Raw genomic sequence first — 24,449 nt, forward strand, 5'->3', positions numbered from 1 at the left:
GAATGATGTTCATGGCAGAAAGAGGGCTTAGAGCTCCACCACACAGCAACAGCATTTACTCCTCAAAAGGCTCCACAGAATGTCCAGAGTATCCATGCCAGACCTAGGCACACACAAAGCAAAGGCAGCAGAAACATACCGCAGGAGCTCAGCAATGTAAGAAACAGCAGCACACACTTTGGTTGGGTCAGATCAATGTTACAAAGGTCTTTTTTTGCAGCTTTCTCCCCCAAGAGCTCTTTTCCCCGATTCCTCAGGCTCTGTGCTCTTTGCTGCACTGGAACAATGTGCAGAACCCTGAGTGCAGGTTACCACTGATGATTAGGGGTATCAGCCACTGTCATCCACCTGGAAACTGCAGGAGCAGACAGCGATTTATCACGCAGGAGAGTATGAAACACATCCCCATGGCAAGGTCTGCTCCTCTCTGGGAAATTCCCCTTGGAGTAGAACACCATGTTCCATAGTTAGCAATGAAGGAGCTGAATTCGCATTTAAGACACCCCGGAACCAACGCTCCACAGCCCAAATTGGATTGAGAGAACCCACACAGCCACAGCCACATTAAATCTTTAATTTATTGTGCAACAAGCATAAATAACTTTCTCCAAGTTCCTCTAAACACAATTATAGCCATGAAATTGAATGCTGTTTCATAAACATGGCTGTTATTGATGTTTCAGTCCTCCCCACCAAAAGAGATTATTTCATTGAAGGAAACACAGGTAACAGAGCAGAGCATTACACTAAGCTCTTTAAGCAGGGGCTACTGCCCAACCTCACCTTGTTTGGAGCATTATCCCTAACTGGAGAGTCTGAGTCAGCCTTGGACCCTGGGGCAGCCACCACCACAGAGCTACAACAGTTAAGAACAACGATAAGCGCGATTTGAGGATGATGTGCTTCCACTATCCTGCGTACAGCTGCGAGGTTTTTAGTGCTGCTGACGTTCACGTTACCAGGCAGCACCGCATCGGGAAGTTTTCAGGCTGTCATTTCACAGCTCAGAAGAAAATGACTTTCAAACCACCCTGGTTACCTCAAGAACAGAGACTGCAGGTCCCTTTGTCAGCTTTCTGTGTTTCTGTGTGTTGCTTAATTTGTGATGTGTCAGCTTTCTGTGTTTCTGTGTGTGGCTTAATTTATGATGTTTCTCTGTAAAATGCAACCAGACGGTGCCTCCTCCCAGTCATCCCTCTGAAAGGAATCTGCTTCACTCAACACACAACTTACAAGTCAATTAATTCCCAAACGGGAGCAAAGCCAACCACGTACCTCTGGACACCTGCAGGGTCCAGACTCCCTCCCCTCCAGAGGGTAAGGAAGCAAGGGCATCTCCTCTAGCAGGGACAGAAAAGCAGCGTGGTTAACACTTGCTAGAGAGAAACTCAAGCTCCTAAACACAGGCCTGCAGCTTGTTCCCTAAAGCACTACAGGACTGCAGACAGACAAAAGGGACAGGTTCCTATGTGCCTTTGGAAAGTGCCATTTATGTGGGATGCCCGTGCTCTGGGTGGTTCCTTCACCCAGACTGGCTTCTCCAGGCCAGCAACAGGAATATTGCTGCCCAGAGGTCTTCAAACTCGAGGTTTGCCAAGAAGCACATCTTCATTTTGGTTTCTACCTGGCTCTTCTCCGCCAGCCTGTTGGTGAGCAGGGTGGCTGCAGACTGGCAGAGCAGCCAGGCGATCATCTGGTCAGGTTTCAGGGTCCTGGATGCTATAACACTGTCACCCCAGAGGCTCAGGTGCAGCACGTTTGCAGCCACTCTCGCAGACAACCTCTGCAAGAGGAAGGGGAGGGGAGATTAGCTGATCCTGCTGCACTCAGCCACATCACCAGCACAGAGCATTGGCACCTCCCAAACTCCCTGGGGCCCCGCCTGTGAATTAGAAAGCTCTTTGAGACTATTACTGTATATATATAATGCTGTGTGTAACCCTCCAATGTGAGGTCTGGTCCTGACACAAGTATCTCCTGAAATGATTCATCACCACTCAGCAAAGACTTTCTTTGCTTTGATCCTTATGTTGTCCTTTGATCCTGCAGTGAGATCTGGACTAACCCCTGCACCCACAGCCCTCCAAGGCAAAACGATCCACCAGGGATACTCCCAAAGAGGATATCTTGAAGGCAACAGCTTCTTACCTTATTGGGATCTCTCTGAAGCAGCATCTTTATCACCTGCTTCACCTCAAGGGGCACGTGGTTGGGCAGACTTGGCAGCTGGTCCTCCTGGTAACTTCTGCTTTCCAGAGTGGAGTCCCCATGGCCATAGAAAGGATTGGCCAGGCCCAGGATTTCATAGGCAATCGCTCCAACAGCCCAAGCATCAGCTTTACTGTAGTTGATCACCGTGCCTGGACCAGGTGATGCTGTGATCACCTGCCAGAAAGAGGGGGCTACTCAAATGAACAGCTCGAGTGCAGCCTCTGTGCTGGAATTCCATTTTTAATGCTCACACATGCATTTTCCACGTAATAAACTTTGACACTGAACCCAAAGTTGGGTTGCATCTGAATCTATGCTGTAAATGTTCCCTACTGGCATGCTCTAAACCTCTGGCACTGTTCAGCCCACTGGGATGCTGGAAGGAGTCTGAACATTGCACTGAGGCTTTAGCTGTTGTCCCTGACCAGCATTCCCAGGGTTTCAAGGGCTATCTCCTGTTGGAATTATGGAGACAGGAGACCTGCAGATGAACAACCAACACCACGGCAAGGTGCTCCAGGTTCAGCAGACAGTCAAGGGTGTCTAGGCTTTTATTATTTCTTATCATCAGAGAAATAAAAAGGAACTGTAAATAATTTTGCAACCACCTTGAACTTCAGCCAAAAGCTACTGTTGCAACACAAGGACTGTTGCACAAAATTCTTAATAGTTACATGGAAAGGGGCCTGAATAAAGACTAAAGAGTCAATTTGTGGGGGGAAAGCTGATTCTGCCACTTAACACCAACTGATTATGTTTCACCTATTAGAGCTCAAGGTGTCTATTTGACATAGTTCAGCACAGATGTTCACCAAGCCTAACTCAAGGTAGGGCACAAACCTTCTATGCCACCAAAACTTTAAGCTCCAACAGCAGGACAAGCAGAAAACCAGTACCACAAAGCACTGCTACAGAGGGATTTACCTCAGGTGCCATAAGGCAGCCGTTGCCACCCCGATCCACGTAGGAGCTGGTGAAGGGCAGCCTCAGGCCAATGTTTTCATCTGCCAAACAGCAGCCGAAGTCAGTGATGACCAGCCAGGGGCAGCCAGCTGTGAACAACACAGAGCTGCCAGAGTTAGGGTTCAGTTTGGGAGGACCTGGCAGCACCAAACACCACATCACATCAACACCCAACTTGGTGTCCTCTGCAAACTGACTGAGGAGGCATTCGATCCCCTCATCAACATTGTGGGCGAAGACATTCAGTAGAGTAACCTTGTCTAGTGGGAGGTGTCCCTGTCCATGGCAGGGGGTTGGAATGAGAAGAGCTTTAAGGTCCCTGCCAGCCCAGGCCATTCCATGATTTTATGATTCTAAATTCTGAGCCCTGTGGAACAGAGAATTCTGTCACCTCTTGGGCCAGTCTCCAGGAAGGCAGGGTAGATTCCAGTGGTCTCTCTGTCTCTCTCCCTGATACTCTTTAACCAAATTCTTTCACTCCTAATCATACAGACCTGCCTGCCTCCTATTGCTCCTGCTGATTTGAATCTCAATCACACCAAAAAAGAGCTCAGGTAATTAAAATGCTGTTAGAGGCTGACAGGAGAACATGTTGGTGAAAATGCTGCATGCCTTCCCTCCCAACCCATGTTTCATCATTCCAGGGTGCAGCACTATTAACCTGGCCATGGGGTGGGATTTTAAGAGGCTCCCTGTACTCTTTGACTTGGGAAAGAAGACAGAGCCAAGAGCCTGAAGCAAAAGCTCCTGCAGCATCCCCAATGTGCTGTTCCCGGATGCTCCAGTCAATGCTGGCTGTGCTCATGCAATCCATCATCTCAGCATGTTAATGATCCAAAACCTCAGGCACAGACAGGATCGATGACTTGCTGCAGTCACAGCAAATACTAAGCTAAAAACTAAACCTGAGATTATTCAAGAGGTTTGATGCTTCTTTCCCCAAACACGCAGCTGGATAAGACTTCCCCGAATACCAACGTGACCAAATCACTTCTGTGAATTAACTGGCATTTATCCTCAGGGATCTATGTACCAGAATCAAATTCAACCAGGATGTTGTCAGACTTGAGGTCTCTGTGTGCTATTCCATGTCGAACAAGGTGGTCCACGCCTTCCAAGAGCTGTAGAATCATCACTGTGGACAGGCGAACATCCGGAGTGTTCTCCTGCAGATACTGCCGCAGCGTGAAGGGGTAGCTAGGCAGAACAAGGGAAAAAAAATGGGAATTAGCATCCTGGAGGCTTATCACTGGCAGTTCAACGTCATTACTGATTCTACTCCATCTCTAGCAGTGTGCTCAGACGAGGGGTGAAGTTCAGGCTTAGAAGGGGAAACAAATGGGGACAAACTCCACATTTCTCACTTTAATTTGGGGTAATTATTAAAAAGAACGGTTTGTCTTCATTGTGGAAGCACAGCCAGAACCTCAAGGACTTGGAACAGGTCCTGGGAGGCATTTCCAAGAGCATAGTCTGCTCTTTGGCAGCAGCCCAGACCCAAGCTTTGCAGGAACAGAGTGCCCAAGTCACGTTAACCAGCTTCTCTCCACCTACTTCTTCATCACCAAGAAGAGTGTGCGGCTGTGACCGATCCCTCTGGGGTTCAGGCTCAATGGAAGGACGTCAGGATAGTCAGCAAAGGCTCCAGGCAGCAAAGGGACCGAGGACGTGAACGCTCGGATCACCTGGATTATATTCGGATGAGGTTGCAGCTTCTTCCTCCCAAGGACAGGTTTTCTGTGCAGAGGAAAGACACCACAGATTGCACCAATCCCTCAGTCGGCTCTGATGGATCCCAGGCACATTGCTGTTATTGCTGGAACTACTTTTCATTATTATGGCCTGTCCTCCACACCAAAGGGTTCCCCAGCAGTGAGCAAACATGTTTTTTCTGCACTGGAAGCCTCATCAGAGGGAGATTAAAGCTGCACAGGGTGGATTACAGGACTGCATATTAAGCAAATAGTCAGACATATCCTGGAATCCATTCACTGAGCAAGAGCATGGGCAGCAGTTTCATGGCCCATTTCCCAACCAGCACCTCAGCCCAGCGTTTCCCAGGTGGATGCAGAGCACCCACAGCCTGTACGGACCCACTGCAGCAACGGGCATCTTCCAGCACCTTCTCCAGAGCTCAGAATCCACCCCAGTGCCTCCCACAGCAAACTGAGCCAACCAAGGTGTCACAGGGGCTCTTCTGTAACACGATTTCCCTATTCACTATGGCCAAAAAGGAAATAAGGTGTTTACCTGCACTACAAACAGAGCTTTGATAAAAACCCTCACACGTAACAGGCAGCTTTCATTTTACTCGAGCCCCACTAACCCTTCCATGCTGCTAACAAAGGCAGAGCCAGGCACAGGCTGCTTCTCCATTCAAAAAGAGCTACAGCAGCTCTAGAGAATAACACCCAAACGCAATTACTTTGTTAGACATAATAAAGGTCAACTTCACATTGGGAGTATCAATTTAGACCCTCTATTTTATGGCACAGGCAGGAAGCTCTCCCTACCCTGAAAAGCAGGTTACCTATTTGTCTGCAGCACAGATCTCTCATCCTCTGAATGTCAAATATCCCTTTGGCTGCTCTACTGCATTCCCAGCCAGCCACGGGCACAGCATTCATTATTCATTATTCATTTGTATTGGCAGCTGGGATGGATTTGAAATTTAAATCAGACAATCTGGGCTGTGGACTCCATTGTTTCAAATTAAAAAAAAAAAAAAAAAGCATTTCTGAACAAAAAGATAGCTAACTTGAGGTAATTTACAAGTTTCCATGAGATTTTCTCCCTTCATGCTGTTTGCTCACTTCCCACTCAGGTCAAAGAGTATGAACTGAGTTATTTCCATTTTCCTTCTCACCAGTCTTCCTGCACTAAAACAGTTTCAGCCTCCTTGTCCAGCACCCATTTTACACCAAACCAGTTCTCAAACCTCACAGTCAAATTGTATTACAGTGAAATCATTTGATGTTTAATACACTCAAACTGTTACCGACTGCAGCAGTGCAATTAAAAAGCATCACAATACAAATTTAAATGGTGTTTAACCAGTGGCTCCTTCAGCCTTTACCTCAGCAAATACCAACACATTTCAACACAGGGAAGCTAAGACACAGCCACAGCCACTCACTAGACCCTGGTGGGGCCCCAAATGCTCCCAAATTCTTGGTGCATCTTCCAATCCCCTCTGAACCACACAGTTTAGCAATGCAATTCCCTGCATGCCAACAAACTTAACAATCCCCAGGATTACCTGCTTTCAGCAGCTATTCTAGAAAGCCCTGTCCACCTTTTTAACAGTACAAATTGCTGCAAAACTAATCAAGGAATAAAATCAGCACCTTGCCACCTCCATACCTGCGGCCGGAGACAGCTCCATATTCCCCGGACAAGGCAACGCCTGTGGCTGGGACGAGCTCTCGGCCCATGGCATCAAGGATGGCTTCACTCGAGGAACCAGCCTGCAACAACAATCACCCCCCATTCGGTTTCAGCTCCGAAATCACCCGGCCCCAGTGCAAGCTGAAAGCAGATAATCCTGATGCTGGCACTGCGTCTGGAGCTGGAACGACCGAGACCAGATTCCAGGACCTCCCTCCCTTGAAAATCAAGGAAGGTAATTTTCTACTTAAACACTTCACTAAGGGAGGCCACAAGGCCTTTATTTGCAGAAAGAAATCTATTTGTCACTTCAAATGCATCCTTGACCATCAGCAATCCAAACTACACCTTAGCACGCACTTTCAACTTCCAAACCCAAGTGGAAGAGCCCACAGCTAAATGCCAGGGTACTTCTGCAGTCCAAAGAATGGCAGATGTTGGCATTTTAAGATTGTCTTGAAATACTCACTTGTTGCATCAATGGGGAAAACCACATGGATTTTTTTAAACACGTAAGAGCCACATTGAGGAATTGGATCACCAGTCACCCAGGCTGGGAAACACTGGAGCAGATCTTGGACAGTCCCCTCACAGCAAAGGGACACAGCAGGCAGGTTACTGTGCACCCTGGGACCACTGACTCTTCAGGAAGAAAACTCACCTCTGTCCTGACACTGACAGGACACCAATTCCTAAATCACTGGCTGCAGTGGCTTTCCCCTTCTTAGACCTTTCCAATAGAGCCAGCCTCAGAAAACCTTTTCTTCCCAAAACATCACCTCCATACCCAACAGCTCCAGCAGCAGCTCTCAGTGCCGATTCCAGAGGATGATGAATGCTAATTACTTCACTCTGGGACTCTTCACTTACACTCAATGTCTCCAGTGTCACCTACCAACAGCTTTGTTGTGACACACTCATCCTGCACTCCATAATTAGCACTTTCAACACTTCAGTATTAAACATCCCAGCCAGAATTCCCCAGCAACAGACACGGGGGATTCAGTGCCGATTTCTTACCGAAATGTTCCACATCATTTTGATAGCTAAGGGAAAAGCCCCTTTCGGTTGGTGCTTCACTACAGGCTCCTCTTCAGCCCCCGGGGAAGCTGAGGCATGGTCCTGCTGCAGGGCTGGGAGAGGGCTGCTCTCCACAGGATCCCGAGGAGTGGGACAGAAGGGAATAGCTGCTTCGTACACAGCGGCGCTGCAGCCCTTCCCGATGGGCTGCCCAATGAGATACTCCTCCAGCTTGAAGCCCTGCCAGCGGAAGGAGCTCAGGGGATCTTTCTGCGGCTTGTTCTTCCCAACAAACACGGTCTGAAAGGAACATGAACAGAAAAACCTGCTCAGTTATCCCAGTCTTCCCAGCGAAGGAGAACTTGGTGTTTCAGTGCTATTACACGTCCTGGTGGGATGGTCCGACCTGAAAGTCTCAATCAGACTCCAACCATTGGGCTCAAATCACTGTAACCACATGAAAGATCATCTGCAAGCCATGTATTTTTGTATTATACAATTTACCCCTAAACTAGTCTTTTCCAAAGGTGCCCTTTTCGAGGGAAGAAGAGAAACCAGGAGAGGGAGTCATTTGCCAATCCAGAACATAAATATATTTTGCCCAGAGAAGCCGTGGCTGCTCCATCCCTGGAAGTGTCCAAGGCCAGGTTGGACAGGGCTTGGAGCAACCTGGGATAGTGGAAGGTGCCCATGGCAGGAATGGAAAGAGATGGACCTTAAAGTCCCTTCCAGCCCAAACCATTCCATGATTCTGTGGTTGTGTAAAGAAAAGTTTAACTGAACGCTTCTGAAAACAGATGCATTATTACACTTTTCTCTCTTTCCATAAACAAATCAGGCAAACAGCATTTAAAAGAAAATCCAACAGGAAAAACAATGGCCTTTTTGTGGCAGTCGACTGTGAGGGCTGGTTAGTTTGAGGGAGAGTGAATCTATGATGGGAGAGAGCTGGAGGAAGAAATCAAGAGATGTGGATAAACAACACACAGGAGGCTGTTCTGGAGTTTCATCACAGTTTCTAATCCTACAGGTCTGGTGCTGCCCCAGCTGTCACCTGAACTGATACAGACAAGTGGCCTTCTCTGTGAGCTGCAGCCGCAAAGCACCGGTGACACCCTAGGGATGTGTCGTCGGACACAGACCAGGGACAGCAAATGGAACAACCCAGCAAGGACAGAAGAGAGAAAGGATCCGCTTCAGGGGAAACTTCAGGGAACGCATCTGCTGGTCGGTGGAGCAGGTGACAGCTGGCTCTGAGCACCAGAGGTCTATTTTTACCCTGGCAGTAAGTTCAGTACCATCCGTCCCCCGTGCCCTGCCAGCACAGCCTGGCCCAGCACCACCGAGTCCCCACGGGGATCAACATCAGTGTCCTGGGACATGAGACCCCCACCACCAGGGCCCCGACGCCCTCCCTCTGTGGAGAGACAGGGAGTGAGGGTCCCTTGCTTTTGAAAGTGGTGGCTGCATCACCCTGCTTTAGGGCGATGAAGGGCTGCTGAGTGAGAGGCAGGACCCTATTTTTGGGGAGAAAGAGGTGCCTGTGGGGCTGCTCCCAGCACCCCTCCTTTGGGGAGGTGCCTGAGGGCTGCTCATTGCAGCACCCCCCACCTTCCTTGGGGAGACCTCTGGGGGGCTCCCCAGTGTGCCTTTCACAGGGACTGTCGGGGGGCTCCCCACAGTAGTGATCCCCCTTCCCTTCATGAGGGATGTCTGAGGGGTCCATAAAACAAGGCTCTCCCCCTCACCAAGGGTGTCTGGTGGGCTGCCCACAGCAGTGACGCCCCTCCTATTGAAAGGGGGCATCTGAGGGGCTCCTCAGAAGAATCCCCCTCCCCTTTACGGACGATGTCTAAGGACTTCTCCACAGCAGTGACCCCCCACTACCCTCAGTGGGGGTGTCTGAGGGACTCCCCAAAGCAAGGACTCCCCTACCCTTCATAGGCAGGGCCTAAGCGTCTCCCCAGCACTGACACTCTGTGTCGTTCATGGGGGTGTTCAAGGGGCTCCACGCATCAAGGACCACCCTCTCTTTCATGAAGGATGTCTGGAGGGCTACGACCTCCTGTGCCCTTCTTGGGAGGGGGCTGAAGGCCTCCTGCCCAGCAAGGCCCGCCCTCCCCCTCACGGAGAGCGCCCCAGGCGCTGCCCAGCGGGACCCCCGGGCCGCTTCCCACCTGGATGTGGCGACACGCCGCCTCAGCCCGGCGCTGCTCCTCCAGGCGCGGCTCCACCAGGCCCAGCGCCACGGCCAGCGCCAGGCAGACGCCGCCGCGGCCCCGCCGCGCAACGGCCGCCAGCCCGCCCGCCGGGCCGCGCAGGAAGAGGCGACGGGCGGCCGGCAGCCAGGCCAGCCAGGGCCGCCATGGGGCGGGCGGCGCGGTGGGCGCGGGGCCGGGGCCGGGGCCGGGGCCGGGGCGGGGGCCGGGGCCGGGGCGGGCGGCGCGGGGCGCGCAGGGCGGGCGGCACCGCGGGAGGAGCCGCAGGGCCCGCGCCAGCAGCAGCCGCACCGCCATGGCCAGCGCGGCCGGGCGAGGGGCGGGGCCCAGAGCGGGCCAATGGCGAGCGGCCGCGCCCGGAAACACGCCCACGGAGACGGCAAGCCACGCCCCCCGGGACGGGGCGGGGATGGCAGGGAATGGGCAGGGAATGGGGAGGGAGAGGGGCAGGGAATGGGGAGGGAGAGGGGCAGGGAATGGGGCAGGGAATGGGGAGGGAATGGGGCAGGGAATGGGGAGGGAGAGGGGCAGGGAATGGGGAGGGAATGGGGAGGGAATGGGGCAGGGAATGGGGAGGGAGAGGGGCCAGGGAATGGGGAGGGAATGGGGAGGGAATGGGGAGGGGGAGGGGCAGGGTATGGGGCAGGGAATGGGGAGGGAATGGGGAGGGAATGGGGAGGGAGAGGGGCAGGGAATGGGGAGGGAATGGGGAGGGAGAGGGGCAGGGAATGGGGAGGGAATGGGGAGGGAGAGGGGCAGGGAGAGGGGCAGGGAATGGGGAGGGAGAGGGGCAGGGAATGGGGAGGGAATGGGGAGGGAGTGGGGCAGGGAATGGGGCAGGGAATGGGGAGGGAGAGGGGCCAGGGAATGGGGAGGGAGTGGGGCAGGGAATGGGGAGGGAGAGGGGCCAGGGAATGGGGAGGGAGTGGGGCAGGGAATGGGGAGGGAGAGGGGCAGGGAATGGGGAGGGAATGGGGCAGGGAATGGGCAGGGAATGGGGCAGGGAGAGGGGCAGGGAATGGGCAGGGTATGGGGCAGGGAGAGGGGCAGGGAATGGGCAGGGAGAGGGGTCGGGGAATGGGCAGGGAATGGGGAGGGAGAGGGGTCGGGGAATGGGCAGGGAATGGGGAGGGAGAGGGGCAGGGAATGGGGAAGGGAATGGGGAACAGAGTGGGGCAGGGAGTGCAGTGTGGAAAGGGGCATGGAGTGGGGCAGGGAATGGGCATGGAGTGAAGTGTGGAAATGGGCATGGAGACGAGCAGGGTGCAGGGCAGGGGAATGGGACGGGGAATGGGGCACAGAGCAATGGAGCAGGTGTGGAGTGTGGTACTGAACAGGACATGGAAGGGGACATGGAGTGGGGCATCAAGCAGGGATGGAACGGGTCATGGAGCAGGGCACAGAGCAGGGTTCAGACAAGGTAAAGCCTTGTGCAATGCAGGGCATGGATGCCACAGCTGGGAGCGCCTTGGCATGGAGCACGGCACTGCCCTGGGAACAGCCAGGGCACAGCCCAGTGTGTGGAATCATCAAATCGCACAATCACAGACTGGTTTGGGCTGGAGGGGACCTCAAAGCCCACCCTGTTCCACCCCTTCCACTATCCCAGCTTGCTCCAAGCCCCATCCAAACCTGGCTTGCAGAGATGGAGCAGCCACACCTTCTCTGAGCACCCTGTGCCAGAATCCCTCCCTCCCCTGCTGCCCATGCTGTGGGATCAGCCCCACAGCCGAGGCACATCCAGCCTCTCATCCACCAGCATCTCCAAGTCCTTCCCAGCAGGAGTGGTCTCCATCCTCCAGCCAGTACAGGTACTGAGGGCTTGTCCTGACCAGCACCTTGCGCTCGGCTTTGTTGAACCTCACGAGGCTCTCAGGGCACACCCAGCACCCCCCAGCCCTGCCTGGGCTGCAGGACAGCCCTGGGACCCCACTCCCTGTTTCATCACTTGCTACAACTGCAGGAGATAAACCAGAACTGCTTTTATTTCACTTGGGCATGGCAGAAATGCTCAACCCAGCGCTGGCTGGGAAATGTAATTAATTCATTTATCATTGTATTATAAATCAATATTCGATCAACAAATGGCATTATCCTGGAGATACAAAACCCTCCAGAAGTCCCCAAAAACTCCTCGTCCTCTTCTTCACCCCAAACAGAATAAAAGCAAGGAAAACAAGCTGGGGAGAAAGGAGCAAAGGACACTGTCAGTGTAATAACCATCCTGTTCCAGCAATCTACCTAATCTGTATTGGGTCACTAATTACTTCTGGGGCTGATGGGCCTTTTCCTTCTTGCTTTCACTTCTTTTTAGAGCTGAAGAATCCAGCACTTTCCCAAGCAATGATTTTGCATTATTCAGGAGTGGTTTCTGTACCAAAGCCTGTTTGAGTTCTGCATCAAACCCATGTCCTCCCTTGCCTACAGAGATGTCTGGATGCTTTTTTTACTAATAACAGGGAATTTCTATGATTTGATTCTGCCATTTCCTCGGAGCAAGGTGGAGCTGGAGTCTGTGAATCAACACTGAATCAGAAGATGAGCCAGAGGAACAGGCAACTTAACAGTATAAACAAATTTTCCACTGTGTTGTTCCCAAAAAGTTGCTTACAGGCTGAGAGAATCAGGGAAAACCATTGTCCCCTGTGCCTAAGGGCAAAGGCTGGTGATGGCCACGCTGCTCAAACCTTCTTCAGGTCCTCAGGGCCAAAGGAGAGCGGCAGCAGCTCCTCCAGCCTCTTGACAATGTAGGTGCCATCTGCTTTGGTCAGGTAGACATCCCAGTCTGTGCCAAACTGGAGGAGGAGAAAGAAGAGCCTGATGAGGGAGAAGGAGGGAAGAACCGGCATTTCTTCCCCAAATTACTCACATACCCCTTTTTTTCAGGTTCACAGGGAGCATCCCCCTCTATTGCATGTATTTTGGGTTGGCTTATCAGCATTACCTCCCCCAGAGGATATTTTGGGCTCAGATCCTGTGTTTTTACCCTACCAGCGTGAGCCCCAGTGCCTCTGAACCTGCTGAATCTGACCCTCGAGCAGAGCCCTGCCACACAAAAATATTAACAACCCAAAAATGGGCTGTGGGTGCTGGGATTCCTGTGGAGGAGGGAGACAAGAGCCAGAAAGGATCTGTGGGAAACTCAGCTTTTGCAGGAAAACCCCCATTTTCAGGCTTGCCAGAGCAAGGACTCTAGGGCAAAACCCTGCACCTGGAAGGCGAGCTAATGAACACCCACCCAGGGTTGGAATATCCCTCTCCCAGGAGATAGTGAACTTTGAGGAGCCTGGAGCCAGCCCTGGGGCTGAGGATGGGGCGTTGCACCCTCCTTGGTACCTCCAGGTGTTTTAGGGGGAGATGCCTGGGGTCAGGGGATGGTGTCTGGGATTAGGGAATGAGCCATGGAGCCCCACACGAGCTGTCACCTCTCTCATCACTTGTCTGCAGGCGCCACAGGGTGTGATGAAGTGGTCCCCCATGTCACTGCGAAAGGAGAAGGGCACAGCATTCAGTCCTGAGGTCAGAGGAGGGAAGAACACCTGCAGAAGACCCTCATGCCCCGAAAAATACAGAGCCACAACAGATTTGTCCCTCAATTCCTCCAAAAACAGCATGCGAAGACTTTATTTCCCTCCCCAAAAGATGGGGCTGCTGCAAAAGAAGCTATCCCTGAGGAGCAGCAGGGGTTCTCCTGCTGGGTGCCCATCCCATCCCATCCCATCCCATCCCTCACCACTCCAGCCCTCGGAGCACCCTCACCTGGCGATGGCCATGGCCTTGAAGCTGGTGTGCCCCTCGGAGATGGCTTTTTGGATGGCAGCACGCTCGGCGCACATCCCAAGGCTGTAGCAGGCGTTCTCCACATTGCACCCTGCAGGGACAACCCCGGCATCAGCCATCTCAAACCCCACCAGCTCCTTTCTTCTCAGGGAATTGACAAAGAAAAGCCATTTTCCCTGCTTCCCCTATTTATTTTCCCATCCGCCGTGATCTTTGGCTCGGTCCGGGATGGCGGCTGCCAAGAGGCAGCGGGGGAGGACACACAACACCAGCACCTCGGGATGACCCCGCTGCACCTTCATACATGACCCAAGGCTTGCTGGGGGCTTCCCAAAATCCCCGGGGGGGGCTCAGATCCCCATCTTACCTGAGAAGATCTCCCCGCCGGCGGTGAGCAGTGCAGCTCCCACCGGGAATTGGCTGTAGGGGCAATAGGCGCAGTTTTTGGCCTCCCGGCTGCGGCGCAGCAGGAGCTGGAGATGGTCACCCTGAGGCTGGCCCGGGGGGACAGCAGGGAACGGGTGCTGCCCGCCTCCCTCCATTCCTGCAGCCGCCTGCCCTGCCCGCTGACGCCGCGGTTAAATATTTCCTCGCCTGGAAAATAGGCTGGCCGGGACGCCGGGATAACGCCCCGGCACGCAGCTGAACTCCGGGAAGCATCCTCAGGGACAGCCCTGGCCCCCAAAGCACCGTCTTCAGGGATTCCCACATCCTCTCCCTGCCTGCTGTCTCATTTTTCCAATTTCTCTTGTTTTCGTTATTTACTTCCTCCTTTCTCTGTCCCAGCAGGACATTTTTCTGCCGCCATCCCAGAGGTTTTTTTCCTCCTCAGTTCAAAACTGGTTTTGTGGCTCCACAGGAAAATCCTTAAATCATTCCTTAAATCATTCCTGGGTGGAAGGAACAACTGCTCTTGATCAGTGAGATCAAAAGAAATAAATTAATATGATTGAAAGCATAAAAAATATATATAAATAAATTTTTATCATAAAAAATAATATTTCCCACGTCTTCTAACTACAGGCAACAGGGGAAACTGGCTGAAGACACAGGTGGTCAAAAACCCAATTTCAGATGCCCTCATGCTGGAGCCCAAATTCAGTTTGGCCAGTGCTTCCATGGGAATTAGCCCACAAAAGATAAAGGGCTCCCAGGTGACCATCAAATTGTTTTTTAATTAAAGATTTCTCTATTTTCCCCTTGCCCAAGGAGCTTCCTGCCCCATTTTCTAGCTGCAAGGATGATTGTCATAGCCCCCAGGGATTTATCACTGTGATTTTTGTCCAGTTTGTTGGATTTTGGGAGGATTTTGACCTTACCTGCTAGTTTTGCCAGCAAATCTTGCTGCTGGGTCGCTGCTGAGGAGCCACAACAGTCTGGGAAGCAGCATCCAAATTGGGAGTGGCTTCTGATGGGGCTGAAACTCCAGGAGCTGAAATAGAGTATGGCACAGCGAGACCACCACAGGCATCCCAAGAAACCAAAGCTAGGATGTTGAGATCGGTATTGTCCAAGGGATAACCAGGAATCCCATCTCCCACACGCTGCCAGGGTGCTTGTTCATTCTGGAACCCAGCAATGACAGTTCACTACTTGCCAGGGCAGTGAGTGAGAGGAGGGATTGGCAGCCCTGAACCAGCCCACAATCCTTTTTTACAGCTTTCAAGTGCAAATCCGGGTTGTTTCCCCCCATATACAATGCGGTGCAGATTCTCCCTTGCCCCCCAAAATCTGGGCGAAAAAAGGAAAACCACTCCGAGGGCAACTTGTGGGTGGTGCTGTGGGATCAAACCAGTGTAGAAGGACACCATAGCCCCCCGCCCCCGACCCAAAGAATATGGGATCTGTAAATAAAGAAGCTTTCAGGGTGGGTTCACACCTGCCCTCTCAATATGAACACCGAGCAAGTAAACACAGTCCTCACCTCAAGTCAACGAGGGCAAGAATAGAAATTATGAAAGACAGAGGCTAGCATGGGTAGAAATCATCCTCATTAGCACTAATTCCCTAATTGCCATCTCCCCAAAGCCATCCTTGCACTGGGAGCAAACCACACAGCCCATGTTTGCATCAAAAAAGCTGAAAACAGACAAATTCATGCATTTTTTATTATTTTGGCTGCAAAAACCTTCAAGGCTGTCGAGGCCGCGGCAGTGAGAGAGCGGGGCTGGTGCTGTCTGCCTGTGAAGCTGCTATTTTAAGGTTGTATTTGCTTCACTCAAACTGCAGAAAATCTGGGAAGCTGCTAGGAAATGGCTTCCCGTTCCCTGCAACACCCCACTCAGATTTTCTTCCCCAAGTAGACTAAAAGTGGGGGCATGTGGTGTTATTTTACCCCTTTCTCCCCCCCATTTTTCAATCCCAAGGCAAACAGAGCATCCCCAAGCCCTGGGGTCTCACTGCTTTACGTCCAGATGGTAAGAAAAAAAAAAAAAAAAGATGGAAATCAGGGTTTGAGCCAAAGGCACTGAATCCTGGAGCAGCCTCAGACTCCACTGCAGGGCTGAAACCTTGCAGTGCTCCCCAGAAATTCCTCCTGAGCTGTGCCCTGGGGAAATAACATTCAATTTCTCCTGAAGAGCAGTTGTCCTAGGGCCTTGGCCAGAGATAAAAGCAACAGGTTAAAAGCCATCTCAGCCCAAAAGGAGAGGAGCAGCAAGGAGGTCTGACTGGCTTCGAAATGACAGGAGCAAATGGGAGGTTTGGAAGAAAAAATGCCAGCAAACCTGCAGGATCTGCAAATCCTGGCACACACCCTTGTGCAACGTACTGATTTGGGGGGGGAAAACCCCACCGTTTTGTCGTTCCAGTGTCAGAAGCCATCATCTGGTCCTCCCAAAATCAACCCCGCACCCGGGTGGGAAATCAGGGAATTTCCCCTCACGCCGGTGGGTGTCAGCGCTGGGGGTCCGGCTGCTGCATGGGGATGGGCGCTTGATTCTTCCCCCCGGCTTCCCATCCCTGCCGAGGTACGGAGCGAGCGCGCACGGAGCCGGCGGGGCCGCTCACCGGCGGGGGCCGCTCACCGGCGGGGCCGCTCACCGGCGGGGGCCGTTCACCGGCGGGGCCGCTCACCGGCGGGGCCGCTCACCGCCGTTCACCGGTGGGGCCGCTCACCGGCGGGGCCGTTCACCGGCGGGGGCCGCTCACCGGCGGGGGCCGTTCACCGGCGGGGCCGTTCACCGGCGGGGGCCGCTCACCGGCGGGGCCGCTCACCGGCGGGGCCGTTCACCGGCGGGGCCGCTCACCGCCGTTCACCGGTGGGGCCGCTCACCGGCGGGGCCGCTCACCGGCGGGGCCGTTCACCGGCGGAGGCTGTTCACCGGCGGGGGCTGTTCACCGGCGGGGGCCGCTCACCGGCGGGGGCCGTTCACCGGCGGGGGCCGTTCACCGGCGGGGCCGCTCACCGGCGGGGGCCGTTCACCGGCGGGGCCGCTCACCGGCGGGGGCTGTTCACCGGCGGGGGCCGTTCACCGGTGGGGGCTGTTCACCGGCGGGGGCCGTTCACCGGCGGGGGCCGTTCACCGGCGGGGCCGTTCACCGGCGGGGGCCGTTCACCGGCGGGGCCGTTCACCGGCGGGGGCCGTTCACCGGCGGGGCCGTTCACCGGCGGGGCCGCTCACCGGCGGGGGCTGTTCACCGGCGGGGCCGCTCACCGGCGGCTCTCCGCGTGCTCGGGGAGGTGGAGCAGCCCACGGAGAGCCGCGTCCCCGCAGCCGCCGCCGCCGCCGCCGCTCCCGCAGCATCAGGCGCAGGCGGCACCCGGAACGCGGCGGCTCCTCGGCTCCGCATCGTCCGTGGGCAGCCGGATCGGGTGCGGGGCCGCGTCCCGCTGCCGGGGTAGGGGACGACACCCCCTGCGCGGGGGGTGCGGGGACAGCCCCCAAACCGGCTTCGGGGCTCGGGGGGTGGTCCCGCTGCTTTGCGAGCGAGGCCGGCATTAGCGGAGCGGAGCCGAGATGCTGCCCTGGCGCCGGAGCAAGTTCGTGCTGGTGGAAAATGAACGTAAGTGCAAAGCCAAGAGCCTGGGGCCGGGGCTGAGCTACGCGGCGCTGCTGGCCGGCTTCCTCCGCTCCTGCCCGGACCTGCTGCCCGAGTGCCCGCTGGAGCGCCTGGGCAGCGTCTTCCGCGGGAAGCGCCAGAAAGTGGAGCTGAACAAGGAGGACCCGACGTACACGGTGAGGTACCTGGGCAACGCCGTCACCCTGCACGCCAAGGGCGAGGGCTGCACCGAGGAGGCGGTGGGCAAGATCTGGGCCAAGAGCGAGGCAGGCGCCGGCGGGGCCAAGATGACGCTGACGCTGGGCCCTCATGGCATCCGCATGACGCCCTGCGAGAAGGGGGCCCGCCGGCCGGGCCACGCGTACCTGCTGCACCGCATCACCTACTGCGCCGCCGACCGCCGGCACCCCAAGGTGTTCGCCTGGGTGTACCGGCACCAGGTGAAGAACAAGGCGGTGGTGCTGCGCTGCCACGCCGTGCTGGTCTCCAAGGCCGACAAGGCGCGCGCCATGGCCCTGCTCCTCTACCAGACCTCGGCCTCCGCCTTCAACGAGTTCAAGCGCCTCAAGAGACAGAGCGATTTCCGCCACGTCCAGCAGCAGCTCCTGGGCGACGCCATCGTGCCCTTGGTGCCCCTCCGCAGGCTGCTCAACGCCAAGTGTCCCTACCGCCCGCCGGCCGAGCGGGCCCGCTGCGCCCCTCGGCTCAGCTCCATCCTGGAGGAGGAGGAGGAGGAGGCCTTCGGCGCCGGGACACCCCTGGGGGACCCCGAGCGAGCGGCCGTGCTGCGGCTGGCCAGCGACATGAGGGGCTGCAGCCTGCGCGGGCCCCGGGCCGCCGTGTGCTGAGCGCTGGCGGTCCCGGCGCACGAGGCGCCCTCCCTGCGCCCCGAGCCGGTGCTGGACCCTCCTCGGGGCTCAGTCTGGACAAGACGGCGGCTCCGTTTGCAGGAAGACCCATGGTGGGGGTGGGTTTGCACCCAGGGACCCCCCCCGGCCCCGCACATGAACCTGCTCTCGTGCCTCCTCCACAGCGGCCATAATAATAAAATGAATGTGTGTTTTCTGCGGTGTGACGGCGCCTGTGTCTTGCCCGGACCCTGGCGGACGACAGAGTTAAGCTCGGCTGCTCTGAGGCGGTTTGGGGGGTTTATATTGCATTTGCCCCTCGAAAGGCAAGCCAAGGAGGGGGGCTGCGGGGTCTACAGTGCTTTCCTGCGGCTCCGAGGGTGGAGGAGAGCTGCTCTGCGTAGTCATGGCAACTTGATTTTTTAAATGTAGAGCTGGGGAGGCGGCTGTGCCGCCCACGTCGGGGGAGCAGTGATGGGGTTTGGGCCCCTTGGACCTCACTGGAGAGCAGAACTCGCCTGCACCACTCCCCCCTCTCCAAATTAGCACCAAGGGCCTGAAGATCAATAATTTACAAAAAAAAAAAAAAATGCTGGTTTTTTCTTCCCCTTTTGCTGCTTTCCCAGAATAAGCAATGGTAAGGAAACTGGGGGGGGAGTGGGCGTTGGGGGAGGGGGGTTTGTGTCCCCACCAGCAGGGACCTGCCACCCTGCCATGGCCCTTTGTGAGCCTGGAAAAGGACTCTGCGAAGTGGGGCTGGGGGCTGCGTCCTGAGGCTGAGCCCTCGCAGTGGGGGCCGCGTGGTGCTGCTGCCCCAGAGCCCAGTGAGGGGTTGTAACCCCTTCCCCAAGGGGCTGTAGGGCTGGGATTTGGGGAGACATCCCCTCGCAGCCACGGGGGGACAGGCTTTGGTCTGACCACTGCCCCTGCAAACTTAGCCAAGAGTGAGATTTGGGTTGTTCCCCCACCCCCAAGGTGGTGGTGGGGTACGGAGGTTGCTCTTCCCCCGCACTGGGGGCATTAGGATTTGGGGCCATCCGCCAAGATCCTAAGGGATGGCTGGGATTTGGGCTAATCCCCCTCGCAAGCTGGTGAGGCTGGAGTTTGATGTCCTCCGCAAGAGCCCAGGGTGGAGGTGGGGTTAAAGGGGTGGGGAGGCTGCGACCCGTCCCGTAAACTCCCAAGGGTGGGATTTATCCCCCTAAAGCTCCGCGGGGCTGGGATCTGAGCCGCCGCCGCTGTGGCCCAGCAGGGCTCTGCGGAGCCCCCGCCCGGCCTCGGCGGACCGCCCCGTCTCGATGGCGGCGCTGCGGCTGCCGGAGCGCCGCTCCTGACGTCATCGCCACGCGCCGGCGCGCCGGGCGGTTGCCGTGGTAACCTGGCGGCCATGGAGGGCGGCGGGCGGCCCTCGGCCGCGCAGGCCGTGCTCTTGACCGCCAGCACCGCCATCACCGCCCTGCTCTACTCCATCTACCGGCAGAAGGCTCGCGTGGCCAGCGGGCTCGAGGTGGGTCTGAGGGGTGCGACGGGGGAATGTATTGCCCGGGCCCCGAGCCGCGGCCCGGTCGCGCCGGCTGAGCCGCGGCCTGTGTTCGTTCCCCGCAGGGCGCCAGGAAGGTCCGGCTGGACGGGGACCTGCGGGCCCTGCTGCTGGAGGCGCCCGGACGCTGCGTGCCTTATGCGGTCATAGAAGGTAGGGTCGTGTACAAACCCCAGCGGTTTATGTCCAAAAAGGAGACAGAGGAGTCCTGTAACTTTATTCGAATCAAGGGAGAGGTCATGGGCATTTCCCATGGGGTCTCTCAGATTAGTAGAAGATGCAGCCTCCTTTTTATTCCCCTTTCTCTCTCGCTTTCCCTATTGGCTGAGGCACTTGAAAGGTACAGACTTCCCGAAATGCCTGATACCTGGGACCCCCTTCTAATGTATAACCTCACCCCCCCTTTCCTTTTCCTTGGGTCAGTCAGTGGAATTCCTGTGGCATTTATGGTTCTTCCCATTGTTTCCTTTATCTCTCAGTATCTAGTTTTATCTACCAGCAGACCCACAGTTTGTTTGTGAAGACAAATCCCTCATTTCTTTCAAACAGGACCCGAAGCGGTGCCCCAGATGGGGGCGGGGGGCACATCCTGCCCCACAGCTGCTCCTCACCGGGGGATTTCATCCCCAGCTCCCCCTCCGGTGCCCATCACGTCATTTCCCCCCTGCCAAGCAGCCACAGACTCCTGACAGCAGAAAATACGGGCTCTCAGCCCTTTTGCCTCCATCTTAGAATTCTAGAATTAAAGAGGCCTTAAAGGTTGGAAGGGACCTTAAAGCTCATCCAGTCCCACCCCCCGCCACGGGCAGGGACACCTTCCACTGTCCCAGGTTGCTCCAAGCCCTGTCCATCCTGGGCACTTCCAGGGATCCAGGGACAGCCACAGCTTCTCTGGGCACCCTGTGCCAGGGCCTCCTCACCCCCACAGGAAGGAAAGGGTTTCTTCCTAGCAGCCCACTGAAGCCATTCCCCATGGTCCTGTCACTCCCAGCCCTTGCCCAGGGTTTGTTTAAGGAGCCCTCAGCTGGCCCTTGTGCTCCCGTTCCAGGTGTGGTGCGGTCGGTGAAGGACACCCTGAGCAGTCAGTTTGTGGAGAGCTGCAAGGGCGTGGTTCAGAGGCTGACTCTGCAGGAGCACAAGATGGTGTGGAACAGAACCACCCACCTCTGGTATGTGCCTGGCACCCTCAAACACCTGTGGTGCCCTTGGGGGGTCTGACACCCTGAAATGGCCTCAGACATGGCCAGAGTGACCAAGTGCCTCAAAGCTGGGTCCCAAAGTAGCCCCCACAGCGACAGCTGCCATAACGGGGGGTTTGGCTGATTTTAGGGCTTTCACAGAGGGGCTGGAGGAGAAGAGCACGTCGAGTAACCCAACACGGGCTGAACACTGATCAGCCCCACCTTGTTACCCCACCAGAGGATGGCGTTTCCAAAAAATACCCACTTGCAGAACAGAAATTAACTGGATTTGGACGATCCCCACACCCAGGGGTCACAGAGCTGCTGAAGCAGAGCCCAGTGATGCTCTTTGATGAGCATTTGGTAACACTTACCGAACTGGGATGTGTGGCACGTGGTGCCTCCCCTCACGGGATGGTTTTTGACAGCTGGGAATGCCACAGGCAGGTGAGGAGGAAGCAGGTGGGGATGGGGGAAGCCCCCACTACTTGTGGAGCACTGAGATGGGGGTGGAGTGGCCCCGTGCACACCTGGACAGTGCCATGAGGGGAAAGGTGTTCTCCAGAGACCCCCATCAAAGAAGCTCCACTCAGGGCATGTCCCATCTGGCAGTCCCCAGAACCAGCAGGTCATCCCAGGCTGTGTTTCCCATCAGGGGCAGTCAGTTCCCTTCCCCCCCTTCTCCCTCCGCAGGAACGACTATGAGAAGATCATCCACCAGAGAACCAACACCACTCCCTTTGACCTGGTCCCTGCCGAGGACGGTGCCGGCGTCGCCGTGCGGGTGATGAAACCTCTGGACGCTGCCGAGCTCAGCCTGGAGACGGTGTATGAGAAATTCCACCCCTCTGTGCAGTCCTTCACGGACGTCATCGGCCACTACATCAGTGGGGAGCGTCCCAAGGGCATCCAGGAGACGGAGCAGATGCTGAAGGTGGGCACAGCCCTGACTGGGGTGGGGGAGCTGGTCCTGGACAACGCCACCATCAAGCTGCAGCCCCCAAAGCAGGGCATGCCTTACTACCTGAGCTCCCTGGATTTCGAGTCCTTGCTGCAGAAGCAAGAGTCCAGCGTCCGGTTTTGGAAAATCCTGACGGTCGTTTTCGGCTTTGCCACCTGTGCCGTGCTGTTCTTCCTCCTGCGGAAGCAGTACCGGCACCACCGGGAGAGACAGCGCCTCCGGCAGATGCAGGAGGAGTTCCGGCAGGCCCAGGAGCGCCTGACGAACACCGAGGGGGGGGAGATCCTCAAAAACGCCTGCGTGGTCTGCTTGAGCAGCACCAAATCCTGCGTTTTCCTGGAGTGTGGCCACATCTGCTCCTGCCACGAGTGCTACCAGGCTCTTCCCAAGCCCAAAAAGTGCCCAATCTGCAGGCAGGGCATCACCAGGGTGGTTCCCTTGTACAACAGTTAATTCTTTGTGGTTCTCGGGGGGAAGACTTTGGATTTAAAGCTGCCACTGGCAAAGGGGTTTTGTCGCCTTGCTGCTTGGGTGGTAGGTTTTGGGATAGGGGAGTGAGCTTGAGGGAGTGGGTGCTTCACCAGGGGGGCAGAGCTGAGTCTGAAAAGGTGACTCTGCAGCTGATCGGGGCTCACGCTATAATCTGGAGGTGTTTTTGAGAGAGATGATTCCTTGCAAAGGGTGAGGTGTTGGGGGGAAGATGCAGCTTGAAGCTCTTCTGGTAAGGTTTGGACTTGCAGGGTTTGTGTCATCGTTACAGAGCCTGCAGCCCCTTACCCAGCTAATAAAAACATGGGGAAAACAGAAATAAAATGTATTGAGGGCTCTGGAAGGCTGCAGAATTCCTGTGAGGCTTCCAGAGAGCTGCAAGGCCTAACGGAGCAGGAGGATTTGTGGGAGAGCTTGTACCAGGGGCTGTGAACACAGGTAATTCTGTGATCCCCCCACAATGGCTTTGTCACACCAGGGTGTGAGGATGGGGATGTGAGAATGCTGTGGCTAATGGCTGATGGCTGTGCTTGGCTTGCCTTGGGATAGCAAACGGGGTGTGAAGTAATAAAATAGGATGAAAGGTGTGCCTGTGTTGGATTATTTCCATGAGAGTGGTGAGGTTTGTCCTCCCTGAGGTGGACATGGTGAGCCTGGATCATCCCGAGCCATGGTGGAGCTTGGCTGAGTTGGGGGGAACCTGTCCCCCTGGCACTGGACATGACAGTCACTGCTGTCCCCTCACGACACAGGTGGTGGCAAACCCCCAAACTGACACAAAAAAAAGAAAATTCCTTTCCCTGACATTCCTATTTTGCTATAAATCTCATATGCACCCAAGAGGGTTAATGGACCCAAGGTGCTGCTGCAATTAACATTTCCTGCAGAGGACAATTAGATAAACATTCCTGGGGAATGAGGGAGCCTCCACTAGGAGCAGCTGAAAACCCCAGGACTGAGGCAGCCCCTGGGCACCCCTGCTCCAGGCAGAGCCATCCAAATCCCCCAGGCACATTTAAAAAGAAACATTCCCATCGACTGGCATTTAAAAACCCCTGAATTCACAGTGAAAATGATGGGTTGTTTCCTCATTAAACGTTAACCAGAGCAGCCGGGCAGTGTCCGAAGGCCATTCTGGCTGTGAGGCACAAATCCACGGCTGGATTTTGAGGAGCAGCAGGTCCCTGGTTATTCCAGTGCCGGGAAAGGGCCGTGTCCCACCAGCTCTAGATGGCGGTGGCTGCCTGCAGGGCGAGGCAGCCTGCAAACCAATCCCAGAGGGAACAGCTGAAACACAGCTCGAGAAGCCACACTGCAGCCCCAAAACCCAGCACACAGATTGAAACGACAGAATCCCCTCTGCTGGAAGAGGTGTCTCCCCTCTTCAGGGGAACGACCACCCCAAAAAGCCTCACCCCTTCACTGGGGACAGCGGGGAGGTCAATCCCCCTCAGACCAGAGCATGACACGGCCTCTAGCTTCGGTGTTTTGCCCAGGAATGGAGCATCAGGCAAAGCCTAAAAATACGCCTTGGAGGGGCTGCGCTTCCCCATTACCCCTCGCCTCCTGTTCCCAAGCTTTCCCTGTGATATCTCGGGCGTAGCCGCAACCTTATGTAAGGAGCTGACAGCTCGGGGGCGGGCGGGAGTGCAGGGGAGAGGGGCTTGTGCAGCTCTGGGCGCTGAGGAGTTCAGCAAACGAGGGCTTTGGAGATGGGAGCAGCCCCAGGACAGTGCACCCCAGCCCTGGCACCACCAGGCGCCCTGTCCTTCCTTTCTTCTCAGCCTCAAAATGAGCCAGGCTCCCGATTCCAGGGAAATCCTGTAACTCAGCCTTGCAGGTTCTTTG

At 55.7% G+C, this 24,449-nt stretch overlaps 4 protein-coding genes across 4 annotated transcripts; 2 read left to right on the forward strand and 2 right to left on the reverse strand.

Annotated features, from left to right (window-relative positions):
• Positions 1–1,470: 1,470 nt before the first annotated feature.
• PINK1 (PTEN induced kinase 1) lies at positions 1,471–10,112 on the reverse strand. Its single transcript, XM_068171441.1, has 8 exons — positions 9,759–10,112; positions 7,582–7,881; positions 6,538–6,641; positions 4,729–4,911; positions 4,208–4,371; positions 3,136–3,263; positions 2,149–2,385; positions 1,471–1,783 (listed from the first exon to the last, which is right to left on the reverse strand). The coding sequence occupies exons 1-8, from the start codon at positions 10,095–10,097 to the stop codon at positions 1,523–1,525; spliced, it is 1,716 nt and encodes a 571-aa protein (XP_068027542.1). The 5' UTR covers positions 10,098–10,112; the 3' UTR covers positions 1,471–1,522.
• Positions 10,113–11,767: 1,655 nt separating this feature from the next.
• Positions 11,768–14,294, reverse strand: CDA (cytidine deaminase). Its single transcript, XM_068171356.1, has 4 exons — positions 13,948–14,294; positions 13,560–13,671; positions 13,226–13,283; positions 11,768–12,595 (listed from the first exon to the last, which is right to left on the reverse strand). The coding sequence occupies exons 1-4, from the start codon at positions 14,120–14,122 to the stop codon at positions 12,482–12,484; spliced, it is 459 nt and encodes a 152-aa protein (XP_068027457.1). The 5' UTR covers positions 14,123–14,294; the 3' UTR covers positions 11,768–12,481.
• A 2,959-nt stretch (positions 14,295–17,253) lies between these two features.
• Positions 17,254–18,645, forward strand: FAM43B (family with sequence similarity 43 member B). The gene has a single exon (XM_068171355.1). It carries the CDS (start codon positions 17,540–17,542, stop codon positions 18,428–18,430), a length of 891 nt encoding a protein of 296 aa, XP_068027456.1. The 5' UTR covers positions 17,254–17,539; the 3' UTR covers positions 18,431–18,645.
• A 1,145-nt stretch (positions 18,646–19,790) lies between these two features.
• MUL1 (mitochondrial E3 ubiquitin protein ligase 1) lies at positions 19,791–23,188 on the forward strand. Its single transcript, XM_068171348.1, has 4 exons — positions 19,791–19,937; positions 20,036–20,123; positions 21,019–21,139; positions 21,845–23,188. Exons 1-4 carry the CDS (start codon positions 19,818–19,820, stop codon positions 22,563–22,565), a joined length of 1,050 nt encoding a protein of 349 aa, XP_068027449.1. The 5' UTR covers positions 19,791–19,817; the 3' UTR covers positions 22,566–23,188.
• Positions 23,189–24,449: the final 1,261 nt, after the last annotated feature.

The sequence above is a fragment of the Anomalospiza imberbis genome, chromosome 23 (assembly GCF_031753505.1).
Source record: "Anomalospiza imberbis isolate Cuckoo-Finch-1a 21T00152 chromosome 23, ASM3175350v1, whole genome shotgun sequence".
Taxonomy (NCBI): domain Eukaryota; kingdom Metazoa; phylum Chordata; class Aves; order Passeriformes; family Viduidae; genus Anomalospiza; species Anomalospiza imberbis.